At 43.6% G+C, this 25,317-nt stretch overlaps 1 protein-coding gene across 11 annotated transcripts in view; it reads right to left on the reverse strand.

Moving 5' to 3' along the window:
* PTK2 (protein tyrosine kinase 2) overlaps positions 1–25,317 on the reverse strand; it is a 255,666-nt gene that overhangs the window by 164,545 nt on the left and 65,804 nt on the right. For 9 of the 11 annotated variants that reach the window (XM_068525379.1, XM_068525378.1, XM_068525376.1 and 6 more), the window contains one exon: positions 4,272–4,498. In XM_068525379.1, the coding sequence (XP_068381480.1) occupies positions 4,272–4,466 (195 nt within the window). In that variant the 5' untranslated portion in view covers positions 4,467–4,498. Of the gene's footprint in view, positions 1–4,271; positions 4,499–17,324; positions 17,471–25,317 lie in introns of those variants that run through there. The other 2 variants (XM_068525375.1, XM_068525377.1) reach the window with 2 other exon arrangements.

Genomic DNA, 25,317 nt, shown 5'->3' on the forward strand with positions numbered 1-25,317 from the left:
CTCAAGACAAAGCATGCACTTTTGTCTCGACGATCTATAGTCACTCTTAGTTTCTCATTGCTACTGTAACAAGTGACCACAAACTTAGGGGCTCAGAATAACACAAATGTGTGACCTTCCAGTTGTGTAGGTCACAAGTCTGAAATGGGTATCACTGGGCTAAAACAAAGGCATCAGTAAGGGTGTGCTGCTCGCTGGAAGCTCAGGATGGGTAACAAGGAGCCAGGCCCTGTAGGTCCTTGTGGGCCACTGGGGGAATGTGGCTTTTCTCTGAGGGAAATGGGGAGCTACTGGGGGTTTCGAGCAAATTACTGATTAGAAGAGCAGCATGTTAGAGAAATGGTTCAGGAAGCAGAAAGTAAAAGTGGGTGACCGGTAGGATGGAAGGTCACAGGGCAAGACGGGGAGAGGAATGGGCTAGGGGCTCCTGAAGGACTTGAATATTCACTCCAAATAGAGGAAGGCACCGGAAGGTTCCGAGTGGAGGAGTGATGCGCTCTGGCTCTCACGTTAGCAGGACCGTTCTGGCTGCTGGGTTGTGATGTCAGTTAGGAGACCACGTGGCTCCGAGGAAGGTGTGCGGTTGAGGTCCTAGGAGGTGGGGGATTCCAGGTACACTCTGAGGACGACGTGGACAGGATTAGCTAATGTACTGGCTGCAGGGTCTAAGCAAAAGGAGTAGAAGGTGATGCCAAGGGCCCTACTTTAGTTAAGTAAACGAAGGGGAGACCCTTCCTCTGAAGCGCTGATGGTTCTTTTGGAGAAAGAAAGGCAAAGACAGAGAAGAGAGGGGCAGATGCAGCTGGGCGGCATTAGGTCTGAAGCTGAAAACGAAACAAATCAGCACGGGGCACGGTTGTGGACTAGGCAGAGCATGGCATGAAACCACGGCCACGGCTTTAAGAGCCTCTGAAGACGCACGAGGGCAGCAAGGGAGCCAGCCTCTCGCACCCCACACAGTGCTTCCCTCTGGGTCCACGCTTCTTCATGCTCTGCGATGTCATCTAGCTGTGGTTTCAAGGAGAGCCTACGGTATGCACTTCTTACCTCCTTATGTCTCTACAAGTACCTTCACTCCGTGTTTCTGTGGTCGATAATGTATTTGCTACAGACTCCAGAGGTACAAGCTGTTCGCCAGAGCCTCTGAGGACACCTGCTCCAATGTTATCCTGCATCCAGCATCGCAGATTACAGTCTGATGTAAATGTTGTTCGTCTTCCTACGTAGGAGACTTCTCTGGTAGAATCTGGATCTTCTCTATACCCTTATTATTCTGAAGTATCACCACAATGTTTCTAGACGACAAATCTTATTCAGCACTGTCCACCATGGGTTAACCTTGGCTCTTCTGCACTGACCCCACACTTATCTCCAGAGCTGCCTGAAGCATGGTACTGACACTCAGCTGTGGCCAAGATAAGTGATGTTTGCGACCATGGGCTACTGACTATTCGGGGCAGGACACAACTAGCCTGCACCACTGTTTAGTAATCACAGCTGGATTCCCAACTTGCACCTGATTTTGGCGGCACTTGGGCAGTTACACAGGGCAAGGCTGGCTACGGAGATGGAACGTGCCTCTCTGCCCATCTCACAGATCCCACCACAAAGAGGCCTTAGCCCTCCTCACACCTGGGTGCTGCACACATGGCCGGTGATGGCTGGGAGCATCCAAGGCCACGAGGCCTATGCCTGAGATGTCCAAAGCCCTTCAATGAGTACCGTTTTCCTACTGCTGCCGTATATACTCTACCTATTCCCAGTGGAGTCCTGTGAATCCTTTCAGCATCCTCTATACAATTAATGTATAACTAGCACAAATACGTAATAGGAGTGAAGTCTATTAAAGCATGAGAAATAAAACCTCTGTAATGAACTATAACCAGAATCCAGGTTTTTCCTGGTGAAAATAAACCTTTCAACTCCTCCAAAGGTCTGGTTCTTCTGCGTCAAGCAGTCTCTCAGATAACTACTTTCTATAGGGCACCGCTGTCCAGCAGAAATATAACGCAAGCTACATATGTTGTTTTAAAATTTCTAGCAGTCACTTTAAAAAAGTGTAAAAAGAAGCAGGTGAACTCAATTTTAATGATATATTTTCTTTAACCTAGCATGCCAAGAACAAAATTGTAACAAATTACTGATGAGATTTTACATTCTTTTTCATACTAAATCTCTGAAATCCAGTCGTATGTTTACACTTACAAAACATCAGTTCAGACTAGCTACATTCAAGTATTCAGCATTTGCACACGGCTACCACATCGGGCAGTGCAGCAACAGAGTCTGAGACTCATCAACTCTGGATAACAATAAGCTACCTCCTTTCAGAAAATGGTTGATTTTTAGATCCACCCATTAATTAATTTATATGAAAATACTGCATTTTCAAATGTTACAGCAGTAGAAGGAAGTGGGTTATGAATAATACCCACCTGCCATCACAGTGACCCAGTACTATGTTGATTTCATGCTATTCCAGGAGAGGGCTGGGGTCAAGCAATGCCAATAGAGGTTTCTCTGCCTCATGTTGTAAAATCAATCATCAACTGCTAAGACTTGCTAATTTTCAAACATTTATCAATTACTGTGAAATAAAACAACTTGCTCTTTGGCCACAAAGATTTGCTCATATTGATCTTCATAAAAGTTTAACAAATATGTTCTCATAACTTATGTATTTGTATCTGGTTTAAATTTTTCTTCACAATATGAATGTTCTGATGTCTGGTAAGATTTTAACATTGGCTAAAGGCGGACACGTGTCAGTGATCACTGGTTCTCTTCGTGGTATGATTCCTCTCATGTGCAGTACCTATGATACTAAAACCATGGCACATCTGTCACAGAGTCCTTCCCAGGTGAAATTTCTGATATAATAAATTCTGAACATTTGCTAATGTCTTGTCAAATTCATAATCTTTGAAAGGCTCCCCTCCTGCACAAATACTCTGAAGTTTATTAAGGCTGATGCAATGATTTAAAGAATTTCCTCTCTCATTGTATCCGAAATTTATAAAAACTAGAACATACCCTAACAGCCTTCCCATAAACGTTACCTTTACAAGGTTTCTCTCCAGTGACTGTGTTTATATGGTTAAATATAAAACAGAACTATAGAAAAACTAGAAAAAGCCAGCAAGCTTCATAGAAAACTTGTAAAAAGAGACTACTACATTTCAAGTGTAGCACATGGATAGATACTAACACATGTTTCAATCCTCAGTGAATGATTCTCCTTTTAATAATTAGTCCGTTTGAATAGTCACTATTACAGTATCACAGAGGTAACAGAATATTATATATAATGCATATGTAGTATGTAGCCTTAAATCTAAATTCTACCAATCCCTTTATGATACTTAAAAACAGTTAAGGCATATAAGTCAAAGAGTACAAATTACTTTGTTTCTTTATTACTGAAAGCAGGGGAGATACATCTGATGGTCCTACTCTCTGGACACTTGTCCTCCTTAAAGATGAATAGGGACTAAGTGAAAGAGCAGGAAGGAGGAGGGGTTTCTTCAACACCTGACCAAAGTAAACATCCTGAAAATTTACATTTTGAACTCAGTTTTCTGAGATCATGGTGCTCACTCCTCACTCTCAGCAACCTCTGCCTACACTGTGCTCCCCTCACAATTCTTTACCGCCCACTCCCATCAACACCCAGAGGAAAGTGTGTCCAGCCACCTCTCACAGTCACACGCAGTGACACCCCTGCCGGCCCTCGTCATCTGCAACACCCCGGGAAGCACTGCCTGCACCGCACTGCGATTAAGGCCACGGGCATCTCGCCCACAACAGACTGGAAGCTGTATGACCAGGACCTTTAATATCCCCAGAACCTTGCCAAGTGTCTGGTATATAGAAGATATACATATATTTTTTTTAAGAATCTATCCTACCTGGAGTCATGCAAATACCTTCAAAATTACACTTTCTAGAAAATAATTTATTTCAACAGTATTAGAGACTATTTTAATTCCTTCGTTTCCTTGTATATTTCAAAGAATTTTTTTAAAAACGGGAGAGAAAAACAAGTCAATGGCATTATATGAATAATATGATGCAGTTAACTATTTTTCTAAGAAATGTTACGTAAATCAAAACTCTGGTCCGTCACATATTAACTCAATAAATGCTATAGAGAAAAGTTAACATCTCTGAAATATGGGAATAAAAATTATTACTCCGCCTTTTTTTGGTATGTGCCATTAACATTTAACCTACATATACACTGAGGATGTGTCCTAGGAAAATGTACTTACCCTGACGTCAGTAGCATCTCCATGCCTGATAATACTGGCCCAAGTGGTTGGCTCACTGTTGCTTTCAAAATAATGAAAGACCTTCAACACTCGCTCCATGGCCCCAGGGGAACGTTCCACACTGGTACTCAGGTGAGTCTTGGTACTTGAATTCGGTGTGTGATTCAAGTTTGGGTCAAGGTAAGCAGCTGCCATTATTCTGCTAGATGCTAGGTATCTGTCATAGTCTGTAAAAGGAAAAAAAAATTTTCAGTGCACAATATTTGAAATCTACTGATTAAAATGTGTTTTGTTGATACTGACATAACAACACTGTTCTTTATTCTCTCCCTATTTTGTTATATGCAGAAGTTGAGCCTGAGGAGAACTGGGACCTACTAATCTACCAAGATAATCACTGTATTCCATCCCCGACCCCCTGCCACCCCCAGACCCAGAGCAGTACCTGATTCACAGTAGAATAATAAATACTGGTTAAACAAATTATTAAAAGGCCAGGAACCCTATCTCAGCTCCATCAAAAATCACTGTGTTATCTGTAAACAACATAACTTAACACCACCCTCCTTTTAAATCACAGCCTTTAAATTTGTGAGAAAATCTCACTGGAGAGCCAAATATGTTAATTTTGCTGCCTACTTTTGAAAACTTTTATGTGAAATACAAGTTCTTTCTTCATACACTGAAAATTCAGTCACAACTGAAAACAAAACAAAAACAAAAAGCACATATGACTAAGTTTTTTAAAGTGTGATAGGGGACTCCCCTGGTGGCTCTGTGGTTAAGAATCCACCTGCCAATGCAGGGGACACAGGTTCAAGCCTTGGTCCAGGAAGATCCCACATGCCGCGGAGCAACTAAGCCCGTGCGCCACAACTACTGAGCCTGCGCTCTAGAGCCCGTGAGCCACAACTACTGAGCCCGCAAGCCACAACTACTGAAGCCCGTGCGCCTAGAGCCTGTGCTCCACAACAAGAGAAGCCACTGCAAGGAGAAGCCCGTGCACTGCAATGAAGAGTAGCCCCGCTTGCCGCAATTAGAGAAAGCCCATGCGCAGCAACGAAGACCCAACGCAGCCAAAAATAAATAGATGAATAAATAAATTCATTAAAAATAAATAAATAAATAAATAAAGTATGATAGGAGGACGTCCATTTGAATGTGAGGGAATAGCTCGGGCAAGACCACAACTCCCACTGAGAACACTCAGAGAAGCCGGATTAGAAAACAACCCAGATGTGTGGAGCCCAAGACACTAGGAGGTGACACAGATGGAGAAGGAACAGGTCCTCAACAGCCGCCTTTCCCCAAAGGGCATTTGCCAATTCTGGGCATTCAAGACCCTGAAGAGCTAAGGAAAAGGCACTAACACACACACACACACACACACACACACACACACACGGTGCTATTTGTCCCTTGACGACAGCCACCAGTCCTGAAACCAAGCCCAGTGGGCACCTCCAAAAGCAGAGGGAAGTTGAAGACACACAGAGGGGACAAGGGGCACAGCTGATTATATACACCCTCTTACCTTTTGGCAGCATACAGATGATCTGAACAGCATGATGAATAAACGATCTAACTGACATATAACATACTACACCCAACAGCAACTCACCTTTGCAGGTGAAATATAGTTACTAAAATTGACCACGTGCTAGGTGAAAGCACAAGATTCAATAAATATCAAAGGACTAAAATTACTGAGAGTATGCTGTGTTGTGTCTAGCATTAAGCTGGACACCAACAAAAAGATAACTAGCAAATTCCCAACTGTCTGGAAATTAAGCAATGTATTTCAAGTAACTTATTAGCCAAACAAGGAACTCAAACCCTCAAAGGGTCTCTAGGGTGCTGAAAGTACTCCGTATGTCACTATAATGATGGATATGAGTCCTTATACATGTGTCCAAACCCACAGAACGTACAACGCCAAGAGTGAACCGCCATGGGAGGGACGGACTTTGGGTGATTATGATGTGTCGTTGCAGGCTCGTCAGCTGTACCACACGTACCGCTCTGGTGGGGATGCGGAAGCTGTGCATGTACCATGTACCGGAGCAGGAGGTACGCGGGAAACCTCTGTACCTTCCTTTGAATTTTGCTGTGAACTTAGAACTGCTTTAGGAAAAATAAAGTCTTAATTTTAAAAAAGCAATCAATGTAATTCACCATATTTTCAGAAAGGAGAACCAGAGTTATCTTAATATATGCAGAAAAAGCAACTGATAAAGTTTACCAAACACTCATAATAAAAACTCTTAGCAAAACAGAAATAGGAAAATATTTCCTTAATCTAATGAAAGTATTAATACTGGTGGAAAAGAGTCCCTCCCCCCCTGCCCCGCCCCCCACGACTGGGACTAAGTCAAGAATGCCCAGCATTACCATCCCTAATCTGACAGTGTTCCAGAAGTCTTAACCAGGTTCCAAGCGCAAAAAAGGGAGGTAAAACATAGGGTATGAAGGAAAGAATAAAACCATCATTACTCACAGACTACATGACTATGTATGAAGAAAATTTGTAAGAATCTATAGATAAACTAATGGAATTAATAAATGAATTTAGCAAGGTTGCTGGATCATAACAAAATCAACTGTACTTCTGATCATCTTAGTTATCTCTTTTGCTCCCCAAATGAGATGGTAAGGATGAATAAATATATTATCAATTGCTTCCTGAAAAGAAACACCACACCTCCGGAGTGGTCAGAAGAAATGATATACTAGTGATGAAGTGACGGAAAATCACTACAGTTGACCCTTTAACAACACCGGTTTGAACTGCCCACCGGTTTGGACTGACCCTTTAACAACACCAGTTTGAACTGCCCACTGGTTTGGACTGACCCTTTAACAACACCGGTTTCAACAGTAAATAAACACTACAGTACCACACAATCCCTGGTTGGCTGAATCCCCAGCAGCGGAACCGCAGATACAGGGGAACACTTACACAGGGGGCTGACCACAAGCTATACGCAGATTTTCGACTGCGCAGGGGGCTGGCACCCTGGGGCCCACGCTGCTCAAGGGTCAGCAGGACACATAATAGTGAGCGTGTCAAGGGAGGAGCTAAACCAGAAACAACACACAATCTGGATATACCTCTGTGGCTAAGAATCAATGGCAAAATCCTTCATAAACCTTCAAAAAGTAGGCCTAAACGTTCTTTAAAAGATAAACCATTGCTGTAATGCCACCAGAGCGAAGCAGTTTTCCTAAAACAGAATGTGTCAAAATCCGATCTGTGCTATAAATTCTCAAACTGGCCACATCTCCACCAGTGAGCCCTCCTTGACCCTTCTGGACAGTTCCGTGTGTGTGTCAGTTAACCACCACCCACTCCCCTGGTGGTGGCGTTCCAGTCTGTCTTTATGATGGGCTTGCAGATTCTGAGAGCCTGGCATCTGGGTCACAAAACCGTGGATTAGTCAGTCTGTGGGATGGTGTCCACTACGGAATGAAAAGTCCCAAGCGTTGCTCTCTGCTACACTGACTATTCTGTTTCCAAACAATTAACAGAATTCTCTGTTGTTCGTGTGGTTCTCTTATTTGTTTTTGACCCATGGCTAAAGCTGTACAATTGGGGCTGCCAACTCTCTGTGTCTCTAAGTGACAAAAGCCCGTCCCCCTCCTTTACCAGAGAGGTAGGCTTTTATAGGATTTTGTAATTGTAGCCCTCTGTAATCTGTGGCCAGTTGTATTTGTTAGAACTTTTCAAGATTAACCAGTCATAGGCATCAGCTACTTCCGCATACTACAGGATATCTTTCTCAAAAAACTATCAAAGACATGGAAATGAGAAGATTTTTAAAGTTGGCTTATTTACGTGGTTTAGACCCCTACTCTTCCAACTATCTGTGGTAAAGGACCAGTTTTAATTTCCAACCTGTCACAGACCAACACTTTTGTAAAATACAATAAAGAGGAATTTCTAGAAAAATGAAATTTCAAAATAAAAGCCTACAAAAGCCAAGCACGAAACTTCTATCATCAGAGTCAATGAACATAAAATTACTGTCAAGTTGCTATAGAGGTTTCTAGATGCTTACACCAAATTCTACCCTTACTCTGTCCTACACTGTTAACAGTTCCAGCACCAACCGCAGTCTGCTGGCCACAGTTGGCCGAGTCCAGGCTTGGGCACCAGGCTGCCCGGTACAGCAAGAGGCCAGTGCACTGGAATGGGAAATGGGAAAGCAGATGGCCTGTCAGCGGTGGCCGCTGACCTTCTAGCTTCAGGTCTCCCTTTCATTCACATACTAACTTCAGTGCCTAACTTCTTCTCTTCTTGGGACAAGTAGGGCAGTCCCAAGGCAGGTGTGAGGAAACAGGTACTGACAAACCTTGGCACTGACCCCAAGGCTCAGCCCACAATCCGATATAAATGCTGCATAAAACAGCACATACAGAAGAGGGAGAAAAGCACAAGGACCACAACGAGCATCCTACTCCAGAGCTGCCTAGTTTATATTCACTGTACATAGTAAGATCCCACCAGGAGGGTAACCTCATTACGCTTGAAATAAGCCGGCCCTTTAATAAAACTTGAGATGCTTGCCAGAATATGAGAGAAGAAACAAAGAATGCAAATTGATACAGCTACATTTTTTAAAAAATTAAGACATCAACAGGTTTGAAGAGTCTTTAAGAATTTGATAATGACCCTAAAGTAAATCCTTAAACAAACTAGACTAGTGTGGAAAGTTTTCTTCTCCTTAATTTTGTTCTTTTACACAAGATTTGGGTTTATTTTCTCATAAAATATCTAACCTGAATATCCTAAATGTCCTATAGTGATTCTACTAGACAGAGAAGCTAACATTAAATTACTTAAATGTTTAATATTATAATAGCAATGTGTGGCTGTTTATATTTTCCAAACTCCCCCTTTCCCAATTCTCTTCTTCCAGTGTGACTTTGATACTCCTTTCAAGAGGCGGAGTCTACCTTCCTTCCCCTTGAATCTGGGTGGGCTTCAGACTAGGCTGAGATACATCCTAAGCTAAGTCCTAAAAGGCAACACCAAAAAAAGAAAGAAAGGAACCTAGGTTCCCATGGCGCTCCTGGGATGCTCACTCACAAACCTGACCACCACGCTGTACAGAAGTTCAAGCAACCCAAGATCTGAGCTCCAAGAACCACAGCCTGAGCTAAGCTTCCAGCTGACGGGCGGCGTCAACTTCCGAGCCCTGGGGCAGAGCCACCTGGAGTAGACCCACTGGCTCCCAGTCGTGCCGCCTCAGCCAACGCCACACAGGAAGAGACGCGGTGTCCCTGCTGAGCCCTGCCCAGACTGCACGTCTGAGCACAACGAATAACTCGTGTCATCTGAAGCCACTAAGTGCTGGGGTGACTTGTTTTCATCAATAGACAACTGACAGAGCGTATGTTCAACTAAGGTGAGCAGAGGCGGTTCTCGCTTCGAGTGGGAGTGGGAGACACAAAATGACTACCAAAAGCCATCTGAAAAGTGTTTGCCTTCTTCTTCTCATTGTTAAACTAAAGATACAGAGTGAGCATCTTTTCAATGCCTTGACAAAATGTCACATTCCTTCCTAAGTTTGGGTCACCTTCCTTTTACGTTTTATCCTCTGTACTTCCAGTGTCATGAAATACCTCTGAGAGTTCCTCTAATGTGAACTTTTTTGCCATGTCACTTCTTCAGTGACATCTTTTTTTGTCACAACTATTTTCTTCATTTATGTCAATGAGACCACCTTTACTAAGTTCTTTTGGCTGCACATCTAGAATGTCTGGCTCAACAGCAAAGTCAACATTCCTAGAGTCGGCTACTTTTTCTGTAACTCCATTTACGTTCAATGAGAATCCTGCAAAGTTATTTCCACAGTGTAGTAAAAGTTTCTGCCATACTGCACACTTATCACTCTGTTACTTCCTGCCAGGATTCCTGAATTTTTTCATTTGATCAATCTCCAAATGTAGCATTAACAGCCTGTCCAAAGTCTGTCTATAGGCTTTAAAAGTTGAAACAACTCCTTGGTCCGTTGGCTGAATAATGAGATTACAGTTGCTGGTTCACACCACAGCTCCACGCACACCTACGACCCGGCTCACTTTGTTACACAGTTACCACGTTACTATCAATATTTTCAAATCTTCACTTACACCCAGTTTTACTTCCAGTGTTTTCACTTTTTGTTTCAATTCTGTATTTCATCCTCCTTGGCCAATTTCCTCCTTTGATTAGCTATTTTTGTAAAATGTCACATGGATTTATCACTGGCAAACAAGGAGGCAACACAACTACACACTCTGCTGTCTGTGTATAAACTGAACAACAGATGCGCACTGACCAGTCACCAACAGACTTTGAGAGAAGTGACATGACTGGTCACGGATTATAATTCACACCTGTTATTTATGTAGTCACTTGTAAAATGGGTTTGTACTTTATGCAATTACTCATAGTTCACATACGTGGTAACCAAACTCTCAATCACTCTGTTGAGGAACTGGTACTTTTAACTGAACCACAGAAACTGAAATTTGTGCATATTGGAACTATATAAAACATGGACCACCTGTATAACAATTCAACTAATATCTTCACAGAAAATATGGTTTTCTTTATTTCAGATAATATGACAATTATGTAAATAGACACTTTATTTGAAGTATCACTAAAATTTTTAATGTTATATTCCTGATAATACTCAACATTAGTCTTTAACATCAACTTTAATTTCTAACATCTCTAATTAACACTGAGACCGTAAAAGTCATTGGTGAACAATTTCTGGAGACTTAAAAAAAATCCTAAGGAAATCAGGAATGGCAAAATATAACATATTTGTTTTACAAAACCCAAATTAATAAAGTGCTGGTAAGATAAATGTATTTCAAACGGAAAGTTAAGAGCATTCAGAGTATCATAACCTACTTGTGTATATTCAAACTCAGCACATCACGCACACTCACCCACAGGGAACTGAAGCCGCCTTTCCTGACAGTCATCATGTGCTCTAAGGCAAAGTTTGATAAATCAGAGCCAATCAACCAGAGGTCATGTTAAAACACAAATGTAAAGATGCTGCTTAATAATTTCCATCTCCTCTATTCCAACAGAACAATAACAACATTTAGTAATAAGAATGGATAAACAAAATGTGGCACCTCCGTAGAATAGAACAGAACAGTATTCAGCCATAAAAAGGAATGCAGTACTGACAATGCTATTGATGCAACATGGATGAACCTTGAACACATTATGCTCAGTGAAAGAAGCCATACAGAAGGCCACATGTTGTATGGCTCCATTTACATGAGCAGTCGGAACAGGTAAATCCAGAGAGACAGGAAGTAGGTTAAGTGGTTGCCAGAGGCTGAGGGGAGAGGAGTAGGGGAGTGACCGGTCGCAAGTACAAGGTTTCCTTTCGGGGGGATGGAGTTGAAGAGTGGTGATGGTTGCACAAACCTGTGTACACAGGTGCCCACTGAACAACGCGGGGATGAACAACGCGGGGACTGGAGCACCAACCCCCCGCATACTTGAATATCCATGTGTAACTTCTGACTCCCCTAAAACTTAACTGATAATAGCCCACTGCTGACTAGAAGCCTTACCAATAACATAAACAATTAACACATCTTTTGTATGTTACATGTACATCTACATATATTTTATGCATTTGTGACATACCTTTTTCTTAATTTTTTCAATATTTCTAGGCTATAGAATTCATCTGTGAATTTTTTCAAATTGTCACAAATCTCCAAAAAATTTTTCCAATATATTTACTGAAAAAATTTCGCGTGTAAGTGGACCTGCGCGGTTCAGATCAGTGTTGTTCAAGGTCAACTGTAAAATTAAAACCACTGAATGGTACACTCCAAAATGGTAAATTTTCTCAATTTTTAAAATTGATTTTTTTTTAAAGTACATTTTTCCATGGCTCCAAATTTTTAAAAACAATGCTAACTGTTGGCAATGATGTGGAACAATATATATACAATATTACCAGCCATTCCACTCTTAAGTATATGCCGAAGAGAAACACACGCACATCTTCACCAAAAGACACATGCAATATTCATGGCAGTGTTATTCATAATAGTTCAAAACCAGAAAAACCCACATAGCCATCAATAAAATAAACTGTGGTGTATTCTTAAATGGAAAGCCACACAGCAATGAAAAACGATGAGCAAGTGCTACATGCAACAACGCGAATGAATCTCACAGACGTTATGATAGGCAAAACAACACACAAAATTCAAAAACAAGCAAAACCGAGTCACGGTGATAGAAATCAACTCTGGTTTCTTTTTCAGGGATACTGACTACAAGGGGCCAGGGGGGAGGCTGCTGGGAGCTGGTAACACTCTTAAACACTGACATGGAAGGTGCCAGTAAAAACTGCAGCAGGCTACATATGATTTGTGCACTTTACAGTATGGATGTTATACTTCAGTTACACATCTTTAAGACTCTTATCCAACAACTGATCAACCAAAAGCAACACGCAATGCCAGAGCGCACTGGCTAAAATTAATTGCCTGAGCCACAGTTACAAATCCAGCAAAGAAGCAATTCACACGGCACATTTTATAAATGCCAACTGTTCTTGATTTTTGCATTTCTGCCTCTGCCGCCCTTTTAATTGTACATACACGTGCTATTCTGCAAAACAAGTAAAATGTATGATGCCTGCAAATATGAAATTACTATTAATTTATCATCTTCTATGAAAGGAGCTCTTAACTACATTTATGATATATGGACATACACATGCACATGTATGCATACTGATGACAGATGTCTTTAAGAATCTATTGAAAAACATGGACATGTCCTCCAGAAAATGCAAAAACACGAATAAGCACAAATTTTTGTATATGATTGCAAAGTTCGTTTCCCCTAAAACTCATACATGGACCCCAGCTTTAAGATCAATAGTCCAACCAGTACCAACATTCATTACAAATAATCTAAATTGTCACTTACTTAGTGGCTCTACATGCAAAGCACAAACATACATGATCTCATTTCATTTCATTTTCACCACGACTGTTAGAGGTGGGTGGTACTAGCTCCGTTAGGCAGGTATAAAAATCTAAGATGAAAGACACTCTATATTCCAGGTTGGATTGGGACTGAGTGAGACTGAAGCTCTGAAAAACTCTTTCAGTCCAGGTATACTGTATATCTAAACACCAAGGAGCCCATCAAGTCCAGCCTAACAACATTCTCTGCCCCTAAAATCCTAAAGCTCAGTGAAGCAGTCCGTTTTCTCAGCATGCGCGTACACACACAACTGTTCACTGCTGCAGTCCCAACAACGCTAGCAAGCACTAAATGTAGACGATGAATAAAAGAATGAAAGGAAGGACGCTGTCTAAAGCAGATTCCACTCCTGCGCAGGGAATCTCAGGGAGAAAGCTTGTGGATCTACCACATCTTGTCACGGATACTTCTGCAACTTCTCTGGGGCTGACTGGCCATGGGTGGAGTCCACATAGGAGGAAGGCTATTTCCCTATCTTTCCTGGTGTCATTCAATAAGCAGCTACTCTGATGAAAAAGAACAGATGGCAGTGTGGCTGGATGGAATGCGTGCCTGGGTGAACCTGGGCCACATGACACAACCCCCCACAGGTCTCCTGGGAAGGGCAACACTAAGGACTATCTCCCCGGAGCCAGGCTGACTCCTCATTACTACTGAACACCTTAATCATGATAGACTTTCGCAAACACTTCTTTGTTACTAGGTGTATCAATAAATCCCCCAGATGAAAGAAACACGGTTAAAGTATTTTTCCGTAATATTATTTTACAATTAAATATTTAAAGATATAAATTAAAATAGAATTTATCAAAGCAGATGTTCAAAATCAATGTAGAAAACCTACATTAAATAATTTCTTCAGCACTTCAGTGCTTATAAGTTTATATCTAAATGTACCTCATATAGCATCAAAAAGATGTGCTTATTTAGGAAAAGAATAACTCAAGAGGAGTCCTTCAAACAGCAGGAAAGCCACGACACTCTGATGGTTCCACTCACTCATCTAACTCATCTCATCCACACAGCAACCCTGCACAGTAGGTTCCGTTAGTCACCTCATTTACACAAGTGGACACCGAGGCACTGAGAGGTTAGGCGATTGCCCCAGATCACACAGCTGCATGTCTACGAGTTCACCTCCACACCAGATACTGGCCGGTCCAAGGATGAGCCACCGACCCGCAGCACAGCACCACGGGGAGTGTGCAAGCCCCAGCACAAACCTACCCAACCCCAACCAAGATCACCACGTGAACCCTATGCAAGTTTAGTCTGGTAGGTTACCTGCATCAAAACTACCAAGCTATATTATAATTTTCTTTAGTATATCATTTACTTTCCACCTATCAATTCAACCTCCCCCAACCCCCCAATGTATCAGAGAAGCGTATGTATAAGGCATTCTCACAGGCAATCAGGACACGTTGATAACAGGTCCTCATGAGAAAAGCCACCACAGACAAGTGCACTAAGAACACAGCGCTGGGGACTACCCTGGTGGCGCAGTGGTTAAGAATCCGCCTGCCAATGCAGGGGACAGGGGTTCGGGCCCTGGTCCGGGAAGATCCCACATGCTGCGGAGCAACTAAGCCAATGTGCCACAGCTACTGAGCCTGCGCTCTGGAGCCCGCGCGCCACAACTACTGAGCCCACATGAGCCCGCGTGCCACAACTGCTGAAGCCTGTGCGCCTAGAGCCCGTGCTCTGCAACGAGCCACGCCGCCATGACGAGAAGCCTGCGCACCACAACGAAAAGTAGCCCCCGCTCACCACAACGAAGAGTAGCCCCCGCTCACCACAACTAGAGAAAGCCCGTGCGCAGCAACGAAGACCCAACGCAGCCAAAAATAAATTAATTAACTGAAAAAAAAAAAAAAAAAAAAACCAGTGCTGGGGGGGCAGGGGCGTGGCGAGGAAAGAAAAGGTCCAGCTCAGAGTCGCGACGTGGTCAGGGCTCCGATATAAGGTGAGTTCCAAGCTGGGATCCGGAGAATGGGTATCAAAACTGATACCCAACAAAAGATAAGGTCTCTGGTGTAGGTGAGAGTGATCCAGGGAGTCAACGCAAAGCCAACGTGCCTTTAATTCCACCCGCAGGGAAGCAGGCCAAGGCCCAGCTGTAGAGGCAGGTTCAGAGCCTGACTGATGTCAGATATGCACCTGGGCAGCAATTCAGCCCTTCCAGACCAATCAGAAGGTTTCTGTTATAATCCAGACAGGATAAATGGCCTGAGGAGAAGAAAGATTGGAAAGCTATAAAAAATGCAAGAGGACAGGATTGATCAACTCACGTATGCAAGACTACAGGACAGTCAGCAGCCATTTTTCTGGCTTGGGCAGCAAAGTGGGAAAGCGATACCATTCCATTGAGATAAGGAACACAGGAGGGGCAGATGCTGTTTGTTGGTGGAAGGGGGATGGGCAGGAAGTAAAAGGATCAATTCAGCTTGGTATTTGTTACTGGGAACAACTCAGGTCTAAATGCCTGAACTCAAGCCAGATGAAGGAGGCACTTCATGCCTCCAGTTACGGTGGGGGGCGGGGGAAGCAGGGAGCCCTGACTTCTGGACGTTTACTTTGGAAAGGGGAATAAGCCTCGGGTCACCACAGGCTCTCAGGCTGGGGATGGAAGGGGGCGGGGCACGACACACATGACTCTGACATTTTGATTTGGGTTCTTTGAAGCCTTTTAAAATACATATATAATTTCTCAGCTACAAATGAATCTTTGTACTCCTAAGGGGGAGAAGTAAATTTACCTTTGGGAAAATACTGCCACCCTTTTGGGGGGGGGGGGGGTGGGCACTGTGCAAAATGAAAACGGCATAATGGCAAGGACTCCCAATGTGGTGTTAAACTGCTATGCATCAAAAAGAGTGATTTTCCTAATATGCAGAGATTGATTTGGGCTGTCTGATTTGGAACTCATTATCATAAAGGCCGCTCATGAGACAGGAAGGTATGAATTAGACCGGGGGCTCGCAGGGGTTTATTTAAGTAATTATTCATGCGGCATTTACCATGCCAGGACTATTCTAAGCGCTTAAACGTGCGCTTAGATTAAAAATCATTTAATCCCCATAACAACCTTATTTTCCCTGCTTTCCGGATGTGGGAAGAGAGAAGCCCAAGGCCCAAAGCCACAGGCCTAGTGCATGGGCCTCAGCAGGCAGGGGAGCTGCAGAGGCCACGCCCTTGCTCAGCAAGCCCTGCTGCCCTGCCCCGGGTTTGCGGTCACTAGCGGGCGGGCCGCTGCGTGGCAACACTGGCAACAAGCACCGAGTGGCCATTCTCCATCCTTGCAGTCGCCACTGCGCTGTCCTGGCCTCGGCCGTGAGCCAGCTGCAAGGTGTTATTGCTACTGCCCACTCTTTCACAGCCAGCCAGCCTCATCCATTTGTTCATGCCTGTCCCTGCAGGCCACACCTCCCTTGGAGTAATTAATTCTAAAGGCATTTATTGAGCCAACGACTAACTAGTATGGATTACAAAAAGATATAATCCTAACCTGAAGAGCGTTCAGCCTAGTTAGGAGAGAGCTACACACACGCACATACACATACACTCACATGTGGTTATTTAATTACAACTGTAACAAGTACTATTTAAAAATTACAATTAGAGTAAGAGCAGTAAAGAAAAAGCCCCAAATCATCACAGAATCATTACGTCACAGTGGCGGCGCATGCTGTGCGGGGCTGAGGGAGACCAGTTCAGCGCCGGCGGTGGCGGGGTGAGGGGGGAGCCCGAGAGGCGGCCCCAGGGGCGGGCTTCAACATTTGAGAAGCTTCAATCCAGAAACGCTTCTCCTTTGGTTCAGAAAATGTTCTTGCATCATTTCTTTGATGATTTTATCCTTTTTCTCTTTCTGCAACTTTTACTATTTGGATACTGAACCTTCTGAATTCATCATCCTACTTTCCTTCTTTTCTCCCCCATTTGTCTTTCCTTTCCATGTTCTGAGCCACCTTCCACATTATTTCCCAATGCTGCTGCTGAGTTTATTTCTGCTTTCTTACTTTTAATTTTCTTGTTCTTGAATGTACTTTTTAAAAGAATTCTGTTTGTCTTTCACAGAGGCGACATCTCCTCTTGGCACTCTGGAAACCTGACACTGGGACTTTTATTGTGTTCTTTCAGCTTCCTTCTCTTGCTGTTTCATCTCTGTAGACTGTTTTCTGCTTGTTTCTCTGTTCTGGTCTCCCATCTTGAAAGCAGAGGCTGTCTTTAAAAACCTGGTTGTCTGTCAGGGACCCTGTGCTGAGCAGGGAAGCAGCCACTCGGTCAGAGATCGCCGAAGGTCAGGACCTGCCTTTCCCTTGGACCAGCGTCTCCAGAAGAGAACGTCTCCACCTCCTGACAGGATTCCGGGAAGCAAGGAAAAAGAAAGCATGGCTAATTGCACTTAATCCCCGGTTCTGAGTGCAAGAATACGTTCTCAACATACTACGTTTTACCAGAAATTTTCCACAGTAAAGTTTTTAAAACAATATATGCAGAAGCCAGCCCACAACGGGGAGAATAAATTATGACAAGAGCACTGCAGCAGCGATGGCTGTGGAGAGCTGCCCTGGTCAGGCACAGCCCTCAGAAGCAAGACTGAATTCTCTCTCCCTTAAACTGCTCACCTACTTTCTATGGGCAAGACCCTGGAGATTACAAACAGCTCAAACCTCACCTAAATCACACAAATAACCCTTTAAAAGAAGAAGCCCAGTATAATCTCAGGGCTGTAACTGAAGACAAGTGGAAATCCGACAGAAGAAGCTGGTCTCAGGGAAGGGCTTAGGCAGGACCTCTGGGCAAGATCCTGATGAAGGAGTAGCACGTGTCCTCTGGTAACAACACAGCCAGAAAAATACTGCAAGGGCCGGTGCTCACTCACAGCTCTGGGGCTCTCAGTCGCGCCAGGCTCTGTGAAGTGGGAGTCACAGTACCTCCCCTATGGGGGGAGAGGATAAGCATACAGTGCTCAGCAAGACACTGAACCCAAGTCAGCATGCAGCAGGCGACAGCTGCTACAGAAGGAGAGCTCTGAGCTGGACTGTTCTCTAAGTGGAAACCTTGCAAGACCCTCCCGTTTAACTCATACTTCAAAAGTCCCATCTCTGTCCCCAATCAGCATCATCCCTGTTCCTAGCGGTCACACTGCTGCATGACCGCACAACAGCTTCATGAATCCTTGTCCAAAAAGGAAACAACAGATTCCCATTCTTACCGTGATAATAGCTGGTATATTTGAAATGTATTGTTAAATCCAATAACCAAATTAAGCACAGTGTTCCTTTAGATTTCCCCCCTAAACCTTGTCCTATAAAACACCTATGCATTTTTTACACTGAAAACATGCCACCAGTATACCATTCCATCGTGAATCTACACAAAAGCTGAAACAAGAACAGTCAACAGTTCAGGACTATTATCTTCTCAATGAAATTCTGTCAACTTTACAAAGCAGTTAAGATTTTCACAGTAAAAAAAATTAATATTAAGGTATGATATTCTGGCAGAATTTTGTTTCTCTTAAAAAAAAACGGTTAACAAAACAGACCTCGGGGGAGGATCAACATGCTGGCCTCACCCTGGTTAACAGATCCTGTGTTTGTCCCTTGGTTTTCTCAGTAAGACAGACTGCACACATCTTTCAGTAGAGGATTTTTCTGGCTGTGCTGTATATCATACAAACGGATGCATAAGAGAACACTTTCTAACTTGTTTTATGAGAACTTTGATATGAAAAACTAACAAAAAGATTACAACAAAAATAAATTACAGACCGATGTCCCTCATGAAAATAGACACAAATACCCTAAACAGAATCCTACATCTTCAATCTCTCAATGTATAAATAGGGTAACGGATAACCCATCACCATCAGGTGGGATTCATCTTCAGAATGCAAAGTTGGTTTAACAATCAAAATGTAATTCATATTATCACATCAACAGATACAGAAAAAGAGCATGACAAAATTCAACACTCTCTAATGATTTAAAAAAAAAAAAAAACCTCTCAGAAAACCAGGAATTAAAAGGGAAGTTTTCTGATTTGATAAAGGATATCTTAAAAACAAAAAAGACAAAACTGAGCTAAATCCTATTTAGCATTGAGTACTTTCTTCTTAGGGTCGGAACAAGACAAGGACATCCCTTCTTGCCATTTCTACTCAACCCTGGGATGAAGATCCAAGTTGAGGTAGGCAAAAAGGTAGGACAAAGAAACAAAAGATATCAAGATTGTAGAGAAAAATAGTTTTTATTTACAGATTACATGATTATAGTTTTTTAGGACTGTCTACTTGTGCAAATAAACCACCAGAACTAATAAGTGAATTTACAGTAAGGCCAGAAGATAAGCTAACAAGATAATTTATTTCTACATACTAGGCCAACAATTGGAAAATTAAACTTAAAAACCAAATAGCATCAAAAAAAAGTCCAGACCACCACACTAAGATCTACTATACACTAGTGTACGATATTGGATAGATACACCAGAAATCTCAATACTGTTCATAGGGCATTCTCCCAAATTGATCTACAGCTTCAACACAGCCCCATCAAAACAGAATAGAAAAAACAACAACTCCAAAAACTGCTGTAACTGGTAAAACTTGCTATCCGTAAGTCTGCAAATTCAACTGAACACTGTGAAAAGAGGCAAAAAAACCAAAAAACAAAAAAATTCACCAACATCTGAGAATAAGAACACAAAAAAATGAACCAAAGCTACATGAACCACAGAATAAACTAAAGTTTGTCTTTTTACTCAAAGAAAAAATGTACTGCCATTGATTTCTTTTCAACAAATTCCTACAAAATACTTAAAATATGACTCAATTTATACAACTTTTCAGGAAGAAAGGTATAAAAATACAAATGTATATAAGTTAAAGAAGTTAAAGACGATAATACATATACACCTAATCATAAACCTAAATTATGTGAGCTACATGTCAATAATATTACGTAAATTTACACAAATATTACTTAAATGCAAAACAAAAATATTCAGTGATAATTTTTTAAAAATATTTATTTATTTAGGCTGCACCAGGTCTTAGTTGCAGCATGCATGCAGGATCTAGTTGCCTGACCAGGGATTGAAACTGGGCCCCCTGCATTGGAAGCGCGGAGTCTTACCCACTGGACCACCAGGGAAGTCCCTAATTATTTTAACATTAGCTTTTTCTCTTTAACTGAAAACTGATAAAGTTATGAAATACAGAAAACTGTTGAATTTACAATAAATTCCTTACAGTTTAAACAATTACAGACGAATCTGAAATTAAAGATTTGTGAACACTATTTTTAAAAATCAGTATCACTAACCGTTAAAGCGCTAGAAAAAACTCAACAGTTTTTTAATTTTCCCAAAAAAGTCTCCATCACCCTTCTCATTGGCTTCCAGAGACTTAGACCTCTACTGCTGCAGGCAGACAAGATGACTCACTCCATTAAGGCGTTCATCTGCTCACGACAGCAGTCTGCCACACACGAGGCACCGGACGCAGCAGTGAGCCGGGGCAGACTGGCCCCTTGCCTCCTAGGTGTGCACTTCACTGCAGGAGAGCAAGCGAGCCCAACAGGTGAACCACAGACAGTACGTGAGCTGGTGAGGAGAGCAAGAGAGAAGGAAAGCAGAGGAGCGGAGAGGATGGTGGTGGCAGGAGGAGGGCCCCATTTCACCAGGGGGGCCAAGGAGGACACACTCATATAGCTTATTGTCCAAACCAGGAGAGCTGGCGGGGGTCTCGGGGGTGGGCGACGAGTGTTAAGATGGATAAACTGGGGCACTCACTTTCCCTACCTGGCTGACAAGGGCATATCTGAGCAAAAACCCCACGTCCAACTAAAGCTCTAGAACTGCGTGTGGAGAGAACCCCGGGGAGAACTAGCGGCCTCTTCCTCACATACAATGAGGACAAGTGAAAGAATCAGAGAGAAAGGTGTCTGAATCCCCACGCTACCGGCTCTGTGGGCGAGGGAAGGGGTGCTAACAAGATTCGAAACAGGAGAGAAAAGGGAGCTCCCGGTGACCCCGCACAGCTAGCTGCTCTCCTTATCTCTGTTCAAGCGCTGCCTAACTGTCCTCTCCTTCCCCTCTGCAGCGACAGAGACACCTGTTACTTTCATATTCTCGATTTATCATAAACTCATGTACTCGATATGCCTGCTCCATGCGAGGGATACAAACACAGTGCACTAACATTTACCCACGGTTAACTCACTACGATGTGAGGAAAGGGACCAGCGCCATGAGGAGACAATCAAGGAATCTGAGCTGGAGTGGCTGGGGTCACAGAGGGAACTGTGAAGGGAAAGGGTGTCCCAGGTGGAGGGAAAAGCATCCCCCACCTGAGGAAGAGTTCAAGGAACTGACAGATGACGGTGAGGGACAGAGGCAGACCAGGTGTGCCTCCCGTGCGGCGGATGAGGCTCCCAGGGAGAGGGAAGACGCGCCCAGTCCGTGCACAGGGGCCTGACTAGGCCTGGCACCCACCTGGGGAGTCCCGGTCTTCGGAGGCAGGGGGAGTCTCAGGAAGAAGAGCCCCACCCCTACCCCTCGAAGAAACAGGGTGGAGGGCAAGGCCTGCCTACTCACCCCTCTCCATCGGCCTCAATGCAACTCAAGCTGCAGTCAGTGGGAAAGCCCACATCCTCTGGGACACGGCAACACCTTCGGGTCTCAGCGCCTTCACGCGCAGAATCCCTAGAGCACGGAGCGCCCTCCCACCCTCTGGGCCTGAATCGAAATGGCCCAGACTACCAGTTCAGCCTTCCTTTTCACTCAGCAAACAACTGAGTGCTGACAACATGTCCGACCAGAGGGATTTAAAAAGTAATAAGGCCTGTAAGAAGTTGACAACCAGGTAACAGGAGACAAGCAAATAAGCAGAGCTGAGTGAGTCGCCAGCTATGCCAGTGTGTGCAGCGCCCAGCCCTGTGGGCCGGTGAGAGACAGAGGGCCACGTGCGGAGCAGAGTCCTGAAGCCTTCACGTGTGAAGAAGAAGGAAAGTTCCACACAGGAGCAGCAAAAGCGTAAGGGGCAGGCGAGGCACAACCCAGCAGGGTCCTCTCAGAAAGCTAAGTGCACGCAGAGCTGCGAGGCTGGAGCCTGCAGGAGCTGGGGAGGCGGGGAGGGGGGCAGTGCCTGAGGACACCACTGCAGCAGCAGGGCAGGCAGAGGGTGGACGCGAGGCTGGAGCCTGCAGGAGCTGGGGAGGGGGGGAGAGGGCGGAGGGGAGCGGGGGAGAGGGCGGAGGGGAGGGGGGCAGTGCCTGAGGACACAACTGCAGCAGCAGGGCCGGCGGAGGGTGGACGGGAACTCAGCTCAGCGTTCACTGAGGCCGCTACGTGGAGGCGCCATGACCTGCTCCCTGGGCTGTGCGCTCATAAAAGTCAGTCACTCCTCTGGAGAGCACCGGATTTCTTTTACTGTAAATTTACAGGTATCTAGACAGCTACATAAATGTAACTATGAAATGTTTATATGCTTACATAATAATATATTTTTAATCTGTCTCCCCCGCAAGTCAATTAGCTCCTCAAGCTGTCAGATCGGATGGCCGTGATCCCACAGGCATGGCAGAGGGCAGCTATCAGACCCTGGAGCCTGACCCAGACCCATCTGTTGAGAGAACCGAATGTAGCATGTGTGCTGCTACAAGAGGAAACCCAAAGACCAATTCACTCCTTTTGTTGAGCAATTTTTAAGGATTAGCTAACTCTATACAGAATTTGTTCATTCATTAGGTAATATTTATTTGTGCCAATTACTTGTCAAGCAGGAAAAAACCTGACATAATCCCTGACTTTGTTAAGTTTACCATCTAGCAAAGAAGAGGTCAAACAAGTGCAATATACCATGATAAATAACAGTAAATGTTGTGCAAGACAGAAGAAAAGGCTCAAGGAGGGAACACCAGAGAGAAACTAGTTTAGCTGAGACCTAAAGGTGCAGGAGTCAGCTGGGCAGAGAAGGGAGACAAGAGGCAACTGCAGCTGCAGAAGGCCTAAGAGGAAAGACTTTGGGTGTCCCAGGCACTGAAAAGTCAAAACGAGCAAGAGGCCAAGGGCCCAAAGCTGGAGACAGTGGACAGAAGCCAGATCAGGCGACGCCCTGCAAGCCATGTTAAGGATTTGCAATTCCATCCGATTCTAATGAGAAGCCACTGGGGAGTTTGAAAAAGAATAACATCAGATTTATGTTTTTACAAAATCACTGCAGCAGGTGTGTGAAGGATGAACATGTGAGGAAACAGGAAGACCAACAGGAAACAACTCCCATAGCCCAGAGGGGGAGAGAAGGTGAGGAATTCAAGACCTATTTTGGAGACAGAATCATCAGGATAAAAAGATGGACCCCTTATACATGGAAGAAGGCGTCAAAGAGGCATCCTGGGTCTGTGGCATGAACAACTGAGTGGATGGGGGTTTGACATGTTTATTAAGACACAGGATTTGGGGAGAAACCAATTTCAGGGGTAACAAGTAAGAGGCTCCTCTCTGGCTGGTATCAGATGCTTATGAAAAATACAAATGTAGGTATCAAGAGGCAGCTGACCCCTGGAGTCTGACACACAGAAGAGAAGATGGGCTGTACACAGAGACAGATGGACGGATGGATGGATGGATGGGTGGATGGATGGATGGATGGATGGATGGATGGATGGATGGGTGGATGGGTGGATGGGTGGATGGGTGGATGGGTGGATGGGTGGATGGATGGATGGATGGATGGATGGAGTTTAAAATACTGATACAGAAAAAGCATGACTTCAACCACAGGATCCAGAATCACACAAATGAACTATTAATAGTATATTCAATCTCAATCTACCACTGAAAGACACAGAAAAAAAATCAACAACACATTTATTCCTAACAACCAAATCTGACACCTCTCAATCCTTCCCCATCTTTCAAAAAGATGAAACAAACAATGCACATACTGATATAATCAAAGAACTTTCCAAGCAGGACTTTCTGCACTTAGTAGCCTTGCAGCCAATTAACAGCACTGTAAACATTTACACTTACTTCAATATCCTGAATTAAAACTGTCTTTAAGCCTAGGAAATTATGATATAGTTGAACACAATTTATAACACAGTCCTCTTAAATATGTTAAAATACAATCTTCAGCAGGTGGAATCTAAGGTGGGTTCTTTAAACTAAATTCATCAGTACAATAAACTTTATTATAGAAAAGACTCCAGAGTGTTTTAAGGATAAAGTTTTCACTTCAAAGTACACAAATATAGGTCTGTTCTATTATTTTTAGCCTGTTCTAGTAAGTATTTTACATGTCTTCTTAAATTGGGCCATGGCTGTTTTTTGAGGTTAATGTGACTGATAAAATCAAATGTGAGGTTTAGAATGTCTAACTGCAAATAGAGATTTGGATATATATTCTTTGGATTTGAGCTTTTTACTTTGTCTCTATCTAAAAGTAGCAATTTTATACTTTAAAATAACCAATTCAGACAATTCCTGCACAGCAACATCTTTGTCTTTATCACACAGCAAAAATTAATCAGGATAAACACCTAAGGGCGAGAGAGTAAGCGGAGAAGGCAGAGGGGACCTGTCCTGAGATGGTGCCTATGCGCTCACGGGGCGGCGGGCTCAGCCCCAGAAGGGGACAGGCTGCAAGCTCCCCAGCGTTGTCAGAATCTGCTCCTGAAGGATCCATCTGAGGAGACAGCCTGTTCCAGCCCTACACGCAGACTGACCTTGACCTTGATACCATCCCTACCTTTTCCCTCTTCTACACATGTGAGCTCTGCCCTCGTGCCCAAGCCCACCTCTATCAAAATGATATTTCAGTTAAAAACGCCTCTACTCATTTGCTCTGCAGTCAGCAAACATAATGGAAAAATAAGTGGCTTCAATCAATTGCTTTGGGACGAACAAAAACACTACAATCTCTCTTCCAAAGTTCATAGTTCTAAAGTCACTTTGAATTTTTTAAAAACTTAGTAGCTGATTATTTAATATCACATTGCC

This window comes from Eschrichtius robustus, chromosome 17, assembly GCF_028021215.1.
Source record: "Eschrichtius robustus isolate mEscRob2 chromosome 17, mEscRob2.pri, whole genome shotgun sequence".
NCBI lineage: Eukaryota > Metazoa > Chordata > Mammalia > Artiodactyla > Eschrichtiidae > Eschrichtius > Eschrichtius robustus.